The sequence below is a fragment of the Calonectris borealis genome, chromosome 7 (genome assembly GCF_964195595.1).
Source record: "Calonectris borealis chromosome 7, bCalBor7.hap1.2, whole genome shotgun sequence".
NCBI classification, from domain to species: Eukaryota; Metazoa; Chordata; class Aves; order Procellariiformes; family Procellariidae; genus Calonectris; species Calonectris borealis.
The window spans coordinates 43,805,608-43,821,530 of record NC_134318.1 but is presented as its reverse complement, the minus strand read 5'-3'; the positions used below and the strand labels follow the sequence as shown (position 1 = coordinate 43,821,530).

The window sequence follows — 15,923 nt, the reverse complement described above, 5'->3', positions numbered from 1 at the left end:
CCCCAGCAGCACCCAATGGCTTGTGCCCAACAGTCTGATCAATCTTATCCACTTCTAATCTAATATAAGCCAATTTAAGATTGTCTACATAAGACTTTCTCCATTTAAATCACTTTAGAAATACATTTGCTTAAGCTGGTATGATTATCATGCGTAGACCTAGCCCCTAATTCCTTTCCTTCTTTAGACTGTATATTAAATCAGATCATTAAATTCGCTGTGTCAAGACTGTTTTGGTTTTTAAATCTCAGATATAAAGAAGTCAAACCAATAGACTGTGTATCTATTAGATCTCCTCATGTCAACAGCCTGGATAAGTATGGACAGCTCAGAAATGAGTATCTCGGAACAGTTTGGTAGTTAATGATGAACACGATTCCAAGAAATGCACAGCATAAAAAGATACATACTGGTTTGATTTCCAGAGGCAGCCAGGAAGGTTAATAACTAAGCCATTGTTGGCAGATGAAAACAGGTAGTTCTCAGATTTCAGCAGCTTTTGAAGACCTGTGTTTTGCATAGGTGAGCAAAACCGCCGGTTTTGCCGCTGGAGAGGACGAAAGCAGTGAGTTTCATCTCTTGTGTTGTGCGGACTGATGTCACCATCTGAAGTGATGTAGGCACATTCTCCCAAATCAGTCCTGAGCCTGCCCTCTGGTTGCACCTGTCTTACACTGTGTCCGTTATAAAGTTGGTATAGATTGCTTTGATTTATATCAATAAGAAACCAAAGAAACTTCAATCAATATTATCCATTTTTTAAATAATTTAAGATTATAATCTGTTTGGGATTACAAACAGTTTTTGTGTAATGCCTAAAATAATTGTTCCTCACAACTGTTGCAAGCTGCCACATCAGTTCAAAAGCACATACTTAAAACTGAACACAAAGTTGAAGTTGTCTGGCCAGCAAGCATGACTTCGTAACTGTCTAAAATATTGCCTTCTTTAGGCCATGGAAGAGGTGGTCACTGTCTCTGATTTAAAAGGAACTAATTAATACATGATTGTTCTGTTGACATGCAAGTAAACAAAATTAAAGCAAGTTCCAACCTGAAAGAGGATCGCAGCTTAACAAATCGAGAAGCTTTTAAAGATTTCATCCAATACAATTTACAATTTTCCATGATCACAGCAGAGTGCTTTTATGGCAATAACCAAAAATCTTTTACCATAAAGATTTATATGAAAATAAATGCATTCATCCAATTACTAATGAAAGATCCCAGAAGTAAGCTGTCATGGCTGTATTGTGATATCTACTAGTATAGAAGAAGATTAACTTGACCCTGTTTTATACCTGCCTTAAAGCAGAAAAAGCTTCTGGTAAATGGATTGCCTGAAGGGAAGATCAGTCAACAGAAAACAGGACAAAGAGAAAGTGAGCATCAGAGATGCGTTGTGCGGTGAGGACATTTTAGTGCTGGGGAGCAGTAGAAGCACAAAGCTGTTTGCAAGGGCTGCCTGGCAGAGCCCTGACAAGCAGTGCTGACAGCTGACATCTGCACAACACACGCCACGCCTATGGATGCCTGCCTTCAAAGGACTTTCAAATTACTCTAATCTTCCTTTTTGAGGGCTAGCACTGAAGAAAGGGGCTGTCACTTCTTTTTGTCAAGGTTTGAAGCTTTTCTGAGCTTGTTCAAGTCCCCCTTGACTTGACTAGGTGACCGATCTCTCTTGCCTCTCTTCTCTTCCCCCATGCCAGGCAAGCAGGGCAGGGCAATGCGCCCCATCCAGCGATCATCAGGCAAAGGCTTGTCCATAAACCAGGTCAGACGATCCAAGTAATCCAGGAGCAGGGCTGGGAGCAGGCGCATCACCTGCAGCACCGCTCCGAACAGAAGCAAAGGCCCAGGGCTCCGGGGCCACAGGCAGAGGGTGGGGGGTGGGGGGGAGGGGGTCCAGGGGTGGCTGCTCAGGGCAAGGGGGCCACCGGTGTGCTCAGGGCCCTGGCAGGGTCTCTGAAGAATTTATTCCAGCTCTTGAGCACAGATATCACATTTATATGGTATTTTTTATATATATATATATATATATAAATATACTTTTTTAATATATATACTTCTATATATTTATTATAGCTACCAATGTAATTATACCTGCCACACCTGTAATACACCTACAGTAGTAAATTTTTTCCCATTAACTTGAGATGACCAAAGTCAGACCAGACTCTGACCCATGGTTTGCAATATTAATTATTTTTTGAAGTTAAGTATTGACAGAAAAAATTTCTGAAAATTTAATTTTAACACTTCAGTGTTTACTACCTAAATGATACCTTTCCCAGCAATTTATAACATTTTTTCTCTTAATGTAATTAATTTTTTTAAATTCAAACCCCTTGCCTGTGATGTTTAAGGTAACGAATACTGTAAAATCATAAATGCACATTCAGGGGTTAAACATAGCGAACTTTCCCTGGTGTTTCCTTGTTGGGAAATAAGTTTGCAACATTGTAAAAATTCTGTTCCTTTTGTTTCAAAATAAAATCGATTTCCCCTCCTATAAGGTGGAGAAAGTGACTTTATTTTGAAACAAACCGCATTTGACTCACAGCCTCAGCGGGGTGCCCTGGCAAGCACCCAGCCGTGCCCCCCCAGCCTTCCCAGCCTGCAGGCACACAGGGATGTGTCCTGGCGGTCTGGCCAGGACTCCTTGCAGTGATGCAGAGGACAAGGGAGTACTCTCAAGTATTGGTAGAAATATTAAACTTAACTTAGTTTTACTATGAATGAAGAAAGTTCCTACCTTAGAAAGGTTGCCCCACAAGCCGCACGTTCTCCTTCCAGAATATTGCTGGAAATCCCTTAAGAAAATCTCCGTGCGTTAATGGTAGCAGGTAGAGCATTGCTCCAAGTTCCCTTTCATACTTCACCTTTTTGCTTCACCCAGCACGCCGGGGCAGCTGAAGAATCTAATGACCTGTACGCAATTTCAATACACTGGACACCAGCTAGATATTTCCACCACGCCAGAAAAACAGTGGTCTTGAAACTACGATGCCTTGTCTTTCTTACTTTCCCACACAGTTGCCCGATTATAAAGTGCATCCCGCAGAGGGGAAGAGGTGGGGTCAGCTCCTCTCTTCTTCCCAGGAGCGACTTCATCAGGAAACCCTAACAGAGCTCTATGTTTTCCCAAATTCCTCCTAGAGAAGAGCCTATTGCTGCCGAAAACTGGTAACGGAGGAAGCCAGTTCAGAGACAATGTGATATTTGTCCTGCTGAAACAGGCAACAGCCCATGGCAAATACACTGCTTCACATAGGATATGTGCAGCACCAGAAGACAAAATACTTGTCAGGGCTTTTTGTGCTAGTAGGAGACATTGTCAGAGCCCATTTCTGCCTGGGATGAGTATCGAGGAGTTACTGCTCCTTCCTAGAGCGGAGGAAAGTGCTAATCAGATCTGTTGATTGGGGGGTATCCTGTGGCTGTAAATCTCCTTCACGTAGGGTTTTTTTTGGTGGGAGAAGACTGAAAAGGTGGTTGTGTCAGTGGGATCACAGTTGCTTTGGTGACCCCTCCTTCCTCCTGAGCCAGTCAGCCCATATTCATGTCAACACAGCGTAGAGTCTTCTGTTCCTTAACCACTGCTGCAGTCCCTGAGGCAAGCAAGTGTAGTATTCACATGGCGAAGACTAACACGTTCCTGGAATGATGGACTTGCTCTTTTCTGCATTCAAGGCTGCCTGGATTTCCTTTTCAGAGCGAGGTGCAAAGGGAGGATTGCTGGGCAGCAGAGAGCAGCAGAGAGCTACAGGATCAGCACCAAACCCGAGGCAGCCTCCAGCTTTCAGAGCCATGTCTGTGCCCATCTATCCGGCCTAGCATATGAGGATGTAATAAATAAGCGCATAAACATAAGGAACTTGCTTCTTGAACAGTTATTCAATTAAAAATTTTATTTTGTTCTGACAAATTTGCCCTAAGTTCCCCAGCAGAACAAAATTGATTTTTAATCATGCAAATTAAATACAAATTTCTCAGCAGATTTCCTGTGGTCAGGCATAACAGAAGATAATTTAGGCATTGGCATACTTGGAAAGGCTGATCTCTGAAGGGGCTGTATGCATGCCATGTCCCACCTCTCACTGCTGCCTGCTTGCCTGCCCAGGAGGAGCGTGGCAGTACAGCAGCCCTCCAGTTGTGCCCAGATGTGCGGCTGCCAGGACGGGCCTCTGCATCCCCACCTGTGTGCACAACGCATGGCTTGTGGGCTACTCCGGAGAGCTGCCTTGGGGTTATGCTAAGGATAAGGTCCTACTTAGAGCTCTGTGTTAGTCCCAGGAGGCCTAGGACTGAGGCATGGAAAAATGGTGTGCTATGGATGGACTAAAAGCTGGAGAACTGACCCTGAAAATGTCTTCATTGGCCAAACCATTACTCCACTTTGTCCAATAACCCATTGGCTGTACTGAGTATAATGCACATATTAATAAAATCTTGACCTTGTCTTTTTGGGAAGGTTGTAAGTTAATACTCCTTGCTGTTATAGTAACTCACTGAAAATTTACCAGAAGATTTATTTTACTTGGGCTTCGTGATTGCCTATTGCAGAAAGGCACAAATGAAAACAATTTCAACCTAGAGAAAATGCCTGCATCCTCTAATTAACTAAACAACGCTTTACCCATCCTCTGGCTAAATAAAATAAAATTTTATGTATTTGACTTCATAAATTCCCAGCAATAAATCAGTATCTGCTTTCAAATGGCAACACTAGTCTTTACTAAGTGGTTTCCTATTTGGAGAGCCCTCGCTGTCTGCTCGGATGGTGTTACAGCCTTAGTCAACATTAAAAAAGAGAAGGAATTCATTATCACCTGTTTCAAGGCGCTGTGCCATTAGAGAGCTGTCAGAGACTGGTTTAGAGGCCAACACTTGTGCTTTTGCAATCAGATATGGTTTGCCTTGAAATCCAAGTACAGTTTTGTGTTTGCTCTGCATAACTTTGTGTAAGAAGCACTGTATTTAGTTACCAAATGTGAGCGGGAAGCATGGTTCAGGACACGGATGGGTGTGTAGTGTACGGGTACAGTGCTGAGTGGGTACGGAGCGAGAAAATGAGGAATTCTCTGAGGAAGTTACCCTGTTCTTTGCTCGGGCTCTCCCGGCTGCCGTCGGAGGCCAGGACAGCACCTCTCCCGTTGCCTCTGGAGGGTTGGGAGATCCTCCGATCGGCAGCTCACCTTCCCCCACGGCTCCTGCCGTGATGGCGGCTTGAGGTACGCTGAGGGACTGCGAAGGACCCTGAGGGAACGCAAGGGGATGTGAGGGACCGTGAGGGACCGTGAAGGACTGTGAGGGACCCTGAGGGACCTGAGGGGCCGTGAGGGACCGTGAAGGACTGTGAGGGACCGTGAGGGACCTGAGGGGCCGTGAGGGGCCGTGAGGGAATGTGAAGGACCGCGAAGGATCCGGAGGGAACGTGAGGGAACGTGAGGGACCCTACGCGACCGCGAGGGAACGTGAGCGACAGCGCGACCCGCCCGACTCCGCCCCCACTGCCCCCCGCCCCGCGGTAGGGGCCAATGCGAACGGGGCGGCCGCTGACGTCACGGCGGCCCGGTCGGGAGGAGCGGCGCCGGGCGGCGGTCAGTGCGTGTCCTGCCGCGACCGCAGCACCGGGGCCCGCCGTGTCGCTCCGCCGCGGCGGCAGAGGAGCGGAGGCCGCGCCATGTCGCGGCTCAGCCCGCAGGAGGAGAACTTGCAGGGTAAGGGCCGGCGGCTGCTTGCGAGGGAGGCCGGGCCTGGAGGCGGCGCGGGCGGTGGCGGTGTCCGTGTCCGTCCGGCCACCTTCACTCGGTGCCCGCCGGCCTGCGCGGCCGCGGGCGGCGCTGAGGCGAGCGGTGGGGCCGCCGCCGCCCCGGGCCTGTCTGGAGGCCGAGCGGTGCCTCTGCCGCCGCTGCAGGGGCACGGGCGCTTCGCGGCGGTCGGGTTTCACCTCACGGCCCGGCCCCGGCCGCCGCCCGGGCGCTTTGCGGGGGACGAAACCGCGGGGCAGCGTCTCGCAGCCCTTAAGGCGCCCGAAGCGCGCCTGCCTTCGTGTGGCCGAACATCCCCGAGGGGCTTACCCCTCGGGCGGCGTGCCCCTCGGCAAGGACGGGCCTGGGGGACGCTCAGCTGCCGGTGCCTGGCCGGAGCGGGGGCGGCGTGTGCGCGGTCAGCCCCTGCATGTGGCAAGTTTCCCCTCCGTTAGTCTGTGACCGTACAGCAACCTGGCAGTAATTGCTCATTAAACCGTCTACAGAGCTTCCTAGTAACCCAGAGAAATTAAGACGCGGGTGGAAGAACAGGTCAAATTTTAAAATCCATGGTATCTCGGTTGTGTAGCTGAACTACCAAGTATAGCCAGATTAATATATATCCTCATGAGATCTATGCGCTGTGGTAATTATAAATCCTTCCTTGTCAAAAGAAACCATCGATGGACGGTCTGGGATATGTCTTTGAGGAGAGATCAGGGTCAGTTCCATGTATTGTGTGTTTAGCGAAAGTCAGAAGCCAATTTACCTTAAAAGTGAAAGATCTGTGTCCAACTACATATTAAATTGTGTGATTTACACGGTGATTTTAGCAATTTAAGGAGACGGTCTCATCTTACTGTGGAATTTTGCTTTTTTGTTTCCAGTTTTGAAAGCAATATATTAAGAAATTAAGATTTCCACATTACACGTGCTCTTACGTGTTTATATTTCCAACTTCATAAAAATACCAGCTCTTTTATCTTTAAATGATAATATAACAACACATTCCTAGTGCGCTAGCACAACCTTACTCTCAAAGAGTGTCTAAAAGAAAAAAAAAAAAAGAAATGTGTAAAACATACTGTGATCCTTCTGTTACAATCTTAATCTTCTCCATGTTTTATCATACATTCACTGTGTTGTGTCCAGTAAGATTTCGGTAAGTAGTGTTAGTTTGCTGTGGGAAGCAGTTATGTTGGCCTGTGGTGCTGATGATTGTTGAAATGTAAGCGTGCCTCAAATAGTGCGCATCTTCACAAAGGAAAATAGCTTATGACCGTGTATACAAATCATTGTAGCGCAGTCCACGCGGCATGAAGCTGTTCTGCTTTTATAAGTAGAGGAGCAGAAGCTGAGGTGGGATATGCTGAGGAGCAAGGTAGACTAGGAGCTAGCTGATACTCTCAAGGTAGCTGGAGCCAGAGCTCCATTTGGACGCTGTCTTAATTTAAACGTCAGTGGTTGTGATCATTCTTGGGTAACAACTTGGGCTTTCATAAATTTGGGGGGGAAGAGTAGGGAAAAGTTTGTCTGGGTATAAACGCATACCCAGACGCATACCACATACGGTCACATGGAGGGGAAAAAAACCCATAAACCAACCAAAACAACAAAACAGTTGTGAAGTAAAAGAGACTATCCAGAAAAATGTTGCTTCAAGACTCGGTAACCCAGTATGTTTCCATTCAAAAGATTTTGTCGCCGTCTGGCTTTTCAGAAGAGAGAGATTAATGTTATTAATGCAGATTAAGCAGTTGGTTTTTTGCTGTTTTCATTCCATTTATGAACCTTCAGTCTCTTCATAACCGGAATATCTTTCTTCATTTGATGTTTCTGTTTCACACTAAATCTCTGCATTGGCTTCTCCCCTTCTGCATACCTTTAAAACTGCTCCTTTATCCCTTCTGCTGCATTCTTGAACGTGGCTTACTTCACGAGCTCTGCCCCAGCCTCTCTTCCTCTAGAGCAGGAACGGTCCAAACACCACTGTCTGTGTCTCTCCCTTTCCTTGCTTATGCCTTAGACATCCTTCCTGCTGTGCTCACCAGAATTCGGGGACTTTCACCTGCCCTCTTTCTCCTGTACTTACTGTTATATTTCCTGTAGGCTGTCTAGGATGGGCACAATCATCTATCTGCTTCTGCTGTTGTTTACACACATAAACGTGTTACATAGGTAAATTCTACTGACACCTAATTTAAATATTATCTGTCCCTTGAGCTGATTTATACATGAGACAACAGATACAGGTCCTTTTGTGCATTGGTTACTGCTAGCCCAGAAGATAGTTGTTATTCAGCATACTCTTAAAAAAACAAAGCAACATGTGACTGTCTGTGTTAAATATACTGCGAGTAGCAAACACATGATCTAGTCATTGCCACATATCCTCTATTGCTTAACAGTAACACCTAAAAATGCTTACTAAACAAAACAGTTATTGGAGTCTTGAGCCTAAAATATTTTCAACGAAGGAATAAATAAACTTTGGCAGAGAAAGTCCTTGAGATTATTTTATTTGGCTACCACCTATGTTGAACAATAAAAATTAAACATATCGCGAAATAAAAGATCTTCAGCTGTAGAAAGAGACACAATGTACTGACCAGCTTCTTTTCAGTTCTGTGAGACTTTCCAGCTTGCTAACAAAAGTGCCCTTGCATTTTGGCATTTCATCATGTTTATTAGCTGAGATGTGAATGCTAGTACTTCTGCATGTCATGCTGTAATGTCACGCTGGAGAGGATCAACAATCTCATATTTTACATGCCTTTTACACAAAACCACTTGGTTTATTCTGGTTCTGTTTTCAATTATGCCGAGCAGGTTCTTGGGTAGAACTCCACTTCAGCAGCAATGGAAATGGCAGTGGAAACACTGTCACTCCGACGAGCCAAGAACAAGTACCTGCCTCTATTTCCATTCACAATGGTGACATGGAGAAAATACTCCTTGATGCTCAACATGAATCTGGAAGAAGCAGTTCAAGAGAAAGTTCACATTGCGACAGGTAAACAAAATGCAAATTGTAAGCAAAGTAAAGGTCACTATTACACAAAGCCGTTTTTATGCACAAGAGACAAAGACAAATACGGAAATGCTTACATACATGTGTGTGTATATACGTATGCACATGCATATACACACATGCAGAGAGGAAGAGAGAGGAAAATTTCATATTTAAAAGATCGGTATTTAAATACTAGAGTAATGCTTGGGTAGAAGTCCTGAAACCAGAAAGAAGTTACAGGGGAGAGGACTCTAGAAGAGTTCTCACATCTCATGAAGATGCTGTCTTGGGGTTTTGGTGTATCCTGATAAAGAAGTCCAACAGCTGAACTTCCCACGGGCATGCTGCTTGTGTACAGGCAACAGCCTTGTTCTAGTAAATAAAATACTCTGGAGCCGTGTGTGGCTGTCATTCTAAAGGATCAGTCCTTATGCAAGCAGCGTCAGTGCTGTTCTTAAGAGCATATAGCGCTGCTAACACTGCTGCCTGGAACAGGAATGTCAGAGAAAGGTGATAAAAAGCAACTTGTGTTTTGTAATGAGGTACATCAGTTAATACTTTTTGGGTAATTGCTAAAGAATTGTGCTATATCTAGTTTACAAAACATAACCGATTTCTAGGAGTATAACACAACAAAACAACTGACATCTGATGCAAATTGCCAGTCAGTGTTCTTAATTAATTTATTTGATTTTTGATGGGCTGTGAAGTCTGCAGCCTAAAGTTTATTAATTAAAAAAAAAAAAAAAAAAAAAGGAACTACAGGACTCAAAATAGACAGGAGGATGCAGAACTTCCAAGCCTTATCTGTCTAGTTTGAATTCAAACCAAACCCCACTTTTATTCATCATCTGCTGCCCATTATTATTTAGTAAGTAACACGGGCCAAATCATACAGCCTCACAGGCATAACTCTGCACTGCTGAAAAACAGCTTTATGCAGCAAACTTCTTGGCAGATTGTTAGAAAATCAAAGATCAATTGAATTTGATGCCTGGATTATATCACCCATTGGCAGATTAATCTCTTAAATTATGGTCAGGGCACTATAGCTCTTCGGGAGAACTGTGCATATAAGCATCATTGACTAGCTTTTAGTTCATACCATAAACTGTCATAAAAAAATTTAATGAGTTCTTTCTTACTTGCGTTTCTCTTTTTATCAAGCCCTCCTCGTTCCCAGACACCTCAGGACAGTCACAGAGCTTTGGAAATAGAGAGTCACAGCAGTGGAGAAAAGAATAGCTTTCAGGTAAAAATCTCATCTTGCTTTGGGAGAAAGAATTTCTTACTCTCATTGTTTGAAAATCCAGCATTAGGAAATAAAAGGTGAAGTTGCTAATGTAGAGACTTAAATAACTTAGTAACTTAGAATAATCTTTGCAGAATCAGGCTTTGTGTATTTGTATCTGACTTGCACAGATTTTTTTTTTTTTTTTTTTTTTTAATCTGTAACCTGAGATTTTTCAGAAGGATTTAAGTGCCTAATCTATTGTCTTTTAAAATGGCTGGGTTCTCAAATGCTACTTTCCAGCCACAAGTTGAAAAGGCCAACCTTCACATCCTACAGGTAGCTTTTAGGAAAAAAGGTAATCCGGAAGACAACCGCTAGTCTAGAATTCAAGAGAGCTGGAGTCAGCACCTTGCTAAGCCTCCAACTTCTGGTGATCTTGAGACGTGTTCTCTATCATGGTTTCTCTTGTCCTGTGAAGTGGGCATTATTCTTCTCTGCTCAATAGGTCGATTGTGATGTAAGTCTAACAGATTGTGAGACCATCGGATTTTACGTTAAGATGTATAGGAAACACATCAATAGGGTGGGTATATACGTGGCTATATAGGTGAACATTAATGTTCTGTGGACAATTTACCATGCAGAAGTTTCCTCTTCCCCCTTTGACTGTCAGCTTGGTACATTTCATGCATCCCCCACAATGAAATTTTATTTAAATGCACTACCACCGCTGCATTATGAATTTAAAAAGTGAATTTGACAGCAGCAAGAATTTCTAATCACTTAAAAGTGACAGCCAATAACATAAATTTTCAAAGCGCTGCCATAGCTTTATGATTCCATTTTGTTTTAACAGCTAGTACTTAGCATTTCTACATGCTGCTTTCAAAAACTCAGTTATTTCTCATTTCATTTTGTACATTTGTTTACATACTTAAAAAGAAAATTAATAAATACATTTCAGAAAAGAGTGGGGAGAAAGGATACTGTATATTAACCATTTTTTATTAATATATAGCTTATTGCATGATAACAGGCTGAACTCTTCACTGTAATTAGATACTAGCTTTAATATGAAAAAAAATTACTTATAAAACATTTTGAGGAATGAAGTATTAAAAGTATTTAAGAAAATTTTAATTACCCAAGTATTATCTTGGGTAAATCACTCTCCCTGCACTGTTTACGTACAAAGAGATACTATTTTCTCATTAAATTGAAGTATATTCTGTGCCTGTGACTAATTCTTACGGGGTTAGCAGTTAGCAATTAGAAATCAAGATTATATTTCACTTGGGACCTCTGCGTGAAAAGAAATAGCAATGTATGATAAACTGGTAAAAGTTACCAGCACTAACAGTTACTCATGCTCCAATGTGCAATGTTATTTCTTTAATTCTAGGAAGAACGCAGGACCCTTGCATTTTACTTCAAAAAAACTGATTTCTCCCATCCCTTCCCTTTTTCAATTACTATTGTTTATCATCTGTAGCTGAGTGTGCTGGGTGTTACCATCTCGGGGTCTCCTTGATTTCCTTGGCTGTCTGTATTAGTTCATGGATTATCTTTTTTCTATCCAGTGTTACGAACTTTTTAAAACAAAGTCTATGTGTTCGCTGTTTGTACAGTATTTAACCTTATGGTATTTCAACTTCATACCGTTTCTAAATTATACAGCTGTATCAGTAACACATAGTTTTAATCAGTTCTCAAAATTACATGAAATGTGCCTGGTCCCATTGCCTCTTCTTTTATCTGACACTTTCCCCATCATCCCTACAAGTCCTACAGGAATCTAGCTGAATGAATTACCACCTTTAGGTTAGCTAAATACATTACTGGAAATTAATTATTTCTATTTTATATTTCCAGAAAACCCTTCATATGTTTAAAGATCATTATTTAGGCTTTGAGAACAAATAATCAAAAGTCAGAAAACCATCAGAATTAAAGTTGCCTGGACAATTTTATTTCCATTCTTCAGTGTGTATGTGTTGCATATATAGCTATTTTAATTCTATGATCAGATACTATTTTTATCACAAGACTTTGGCTCCATTTAATGCACATGTATTAAGCAAGAAACTATATTCTTATTCAGCATTTATGCTGTAATTCACTTGAAAACAAAGCCACTGTTTAGTGGTTTTTTTTTTCTGCACAGATGTGTGCAGATAGACCTGGGCTCACTTCACCAGTATTCCCAATACTGGCCCAAAAGCCAGGTAGCTTTACTAGACTGGAATTAGTTTCACTTGGCTTGTATTAGCTTGATCAAGGATCTTCAGATAAGTATGATCTCCATCCAGTTTTGAACGCAGGCAGAAAGTTTCCTCTGCTAAACGTCAATCAGATGTGTGAACTGGAGATATTTTCAGATCCTATATGTAAGGATTAAATGCAGGGCTCTGGCATTTTATTTCCAGGGTAGTCTTTACTTAAGCAAATATGGGATACGGATATGGTCTTTTCCATTCACATCCTGCTCTGAGGACAGATCTCCCTCCTCCCCCTGCCTTTATCTAGGGTCTAAATACTTCAGTAGAAGTGATATGGAGAGTCCACAGTGGGAAGAGAAGGGAGCTTCAGAGGTAGTCTAGCGTACGGTCTTAGATGCAGAACAGGAGCTTTGTTTTGCAGTACTAACTCCTGCCTATCCCAGTTCTGAGTACTGTTGATAATGGCTCTTTGTTTCAGTCTGAAGAAGATTTTCTTGAAAGGAGGAGAGAAGTAGAAAGGCTCCTGAAGAAGAATGCGGATTGGATATGGGATTGGTCCAGCAGGCCAGAGAACATCCCACCGAAGTGAGTGCTGCCAGTGTTTCTGGATGAACTCGGATGCAGCTTTTACTTCCACAAGTCTAAATACGTATCTGTTAATGCTGTGATTGTGTTTTCTTCCTCAAAACTAGGGAATTCCTTTTTAAACACCCCAGGCGCACAGCTACTCTCAGCATGAGAAATACCAGTGTAATGAAGAAAGGGGGGATATTCTCAGCGGAATTTTTGAAGGTTTTTCTTCCATCTCTGCTTCTTTCTCATTTGCTTGCCATTGGACTAGGGTAAGTTTAAATTTAAAAAAAAAAAAAAAAAGGTAGATTTTTTACCTGTTTTCTCTGAAGCCTAATTCTGGCTCCCAATTCCCTCTTTGTCTAAAAGATGAGTAATACACTTTTCTCCATAGAAGGGGGATAGATAGTTATTCAGGAAGTGCTTTCTATTTGGTCTGCTTGTGGCATTGCTGAATGTATCAAGTTTTCCTTTTCCACTTTCCTCCCTAGTTGAGAATTTTTCAAAATAATTGAGGGGCAGTGAAATTAGGAGTTATATATATGAACTATAGTTACACTTGCACAATACTTGGTTCCATTGAAGATGTGACTTTTAATCTCACAACTAATTGCAAAGGAGAAAGATACTATTTAATATATTTTAAAATTCCACTCACACCTGGGAGGGACAGGGGACACCAAACAAAACAGGAATTGGTTTTCTTTAGATGATTTAGGGGTTAGATGATCCTTCTTTAAAAACAGCTACAGGACACAGACTAAAGGGAGGAGAATAAATGCCTTTTAGTCAGGATCGGAGTTTGCCTGTGCCTAAGCATGGCAGATTCCTTGATACCGGCAAAGAATGCTGGGAATCCAGGCATGTCTGGCCAGTCTCCCATCAGAGTACGCTGTGCCACACGGGAGCGCTTAGGGAGAAGTCAGACGAGTGCTGGGGTGACACCTGTTTCCCAAGGAACCTGCCGTTAGCCCTGGTCCTGCTCTTTCTCTGCTCACTCCCTTGCATAAGTCCTGAACCTTATCAAGGCTACGAAAGTTGGGAGTGAGGGGATGCAGGAGATAGAGGGGGAGAGGAGGACTCTGTGCAGCTGCAGTGACTGGAAGGAGGGAGGGACAGCCCAAATCGTCTGTGGTCCCTGCGGTATGCATCAGTTTGGGTGGATGAAGGCGCAGGTTATCTTCCTGTACAACATCAAGACCTCAGTCACATGATACTGTAAAAGTAGCATGACACTAATTTAACTCCTTCCAAAATTAAAATGAGTAACTGCACAAGACAGAATAAAAGCCTAATGGAATTTTCCTTTCAAAATAAACACAAGTTTGGTGATTTAAGTACTTACTTTTGTCCTGGTCACTTCCACCACTGCTGCAAATTTGCATCATTCCGGTTCCGTAATGAGTGAGTAACAAAGTCACATCTTCAGAAAGTGCTTAATGTAGTATCAGTAAAAGAGTTACACTTCAATAATTTCTTTAAGCCACAAGAAGTAGGTGAATAAAAGATGCAATGTAGGGCAGCTGTGAAATAATGACCAGAGAAATACTAAGTAGTACATGAAGATGACAGTAAAATGAGAGGTTAACAAATTTCAGAGGTGTTTAGCAAGTGGAAAAACTTAAGATAACAAAAGGAAAAAGGTAATAAAACATCTAACTTGGAGACCTCCTGAAGCAGTGTGTTCTTGCTAACCCTGTACTTATCTCTGACTCCTGAAACTGAACAGCTTACACAGAATTATTCGGTTTTAGAACTCAGGGAGCGTTATTAGATGAGGGTATGCATCTAGCAAAGTCACTAGCAACGGAAAACTGAGTTTCATAGCAGTCACTTGATTTGCCTGCTTAATTGTACCTGGCCTGTTCCTGCTGGAAATTAAATAACTAGTAACCTGATGAGAAAAAAGTGTTCCTTACATGCTGTACATTCTTTTTGAAATGAAATGCAACACTCGCCGATCGTATGTTCTTGGTCCTCAGGATCTACATTGGAAGACGCCTTACGACCACAGCTTCAAGCAGCACATTTTAAAGGCACCTGAAATCCAGTTTCAAAGCAAAGAAAATACTCGTCTGGGAATACAGGAGGTGAACAGCAGAAATGTCTGAGCTAGCGATGACTACGTGATCAGTGTGTACTTGTTCTGTAAATGTTGTGTTCCTAGTTTCGTAAGAATGGGAAAAAGAGACACTAAAGCTAATATATCATATATAGTCGTCTGGATCAATTCATAGAGCTTGTTTCAGATGCATTAGCATCCGTTATATTGCTTTGTAGTGAAGTATCTTTGAAAATTAGAACCTGATGTTTAAAAACAATCCTAGCTTTAATATAGCAATTGTGATTCAGCTAGGTATTCATCTAAACTGCTGTTTCTTTATACTTCATAGATGTGAATATTTGTCACTGCTGCTGTAATCACGACAATAAGAGATTAGCCCAAAACAATGTGTGGCCTTATGTATCATATATGGGAATGCAGAGGAGCTTTTGCCTCTCTCAAGGCAGTTTCTTCCTTACATAGATTTTTGCTTCGCTCTCTTTCACGTATGTGAGAGCTGTGAAATGTTGAGAGACACTGGGAGTCAGCTGGAAGAAATTAGCACGAGTGAAACTGCCATCAGTTTTTACTAGTTCAGAGTGTGATGCACAACAGCCTGAATTACAATTTGGACTTCAGTGCCTCATAAATAGCTTCTTTTGCAAAGATATTTATTTAACCCCCCCATTAATAGAAGTTTCTTCCGTTGTATCTACTTGCAGACTATTGCTTCTCAGTCTTTTTATCTGTAAAATAATAAACCTGCATCTTACATCTGTCTCATCCTTGTATAGATTTAAAAAAGGGTTGCTTATTTGTTTTTACTAATGGAATGCCTTTTCATTCAGTGATTTTACCTTATTTAATGAGAAGAAAATGAATGTTTGCCAAAATATCATGTTTTGTATATTGAAATAAAAAGGTTCCCTGTGGATTCAGAGTTTTCTCATTCCTTTTTCTCTAATAATTGTTGAAAGTGGGTGACAAGACTGTCTTCAAACAACAGTTTCACACTGTTTACTTGCATAACTGACAAATAAGTAAAAGTTTCTGTAGAAAATGACTTCATTGCTTATTCTTAAACCTGAATA

At 42.2% G+C, this 15,923-nt stretch overlaps 1 protein-coding gene across 2 annotated transcripts; it reads left to right on the top strand.

The window, feature by feature from the left end:
* The first annotated feature begins 5,450 nt into the window (after window positions 1–5,450).
* BNIP3 (BCL2 interacting protein 3) lies at window positions 5,451–15,766 on the top strand. Of its 2 annotated transcripts, XM_075155314.1 has the most exons (7): window positions 5,540–5,637; window positions 5,670–5,722; window positions 8,582–8,765; window positions 9,933–10,017; window positions 12,697–12,803; window positions 12,911–13,060; window positions 14,771–15,766. In XM_075155314.1, the coding sequence occupies exons 1-7, from the start codon at window positions 5,540–5,542 to the stop codon at window positions 14,820–14,822; spliced, it is 729 nt and encodes a 242-aa protein (XP_075011415.1). In that variant the 3' UTR covers window positions 14,823–15,766. The 2 variants fall into 2 exon arrangements, with proteins under 2 accessions (XP_075011414.1, XP_075011415.1); XM_075155313.1 differs by having other exon boundaries at window positions 5,451–5,722.
* Window positions 15,767–15,923: the final 157 nt, after the last annotated feature.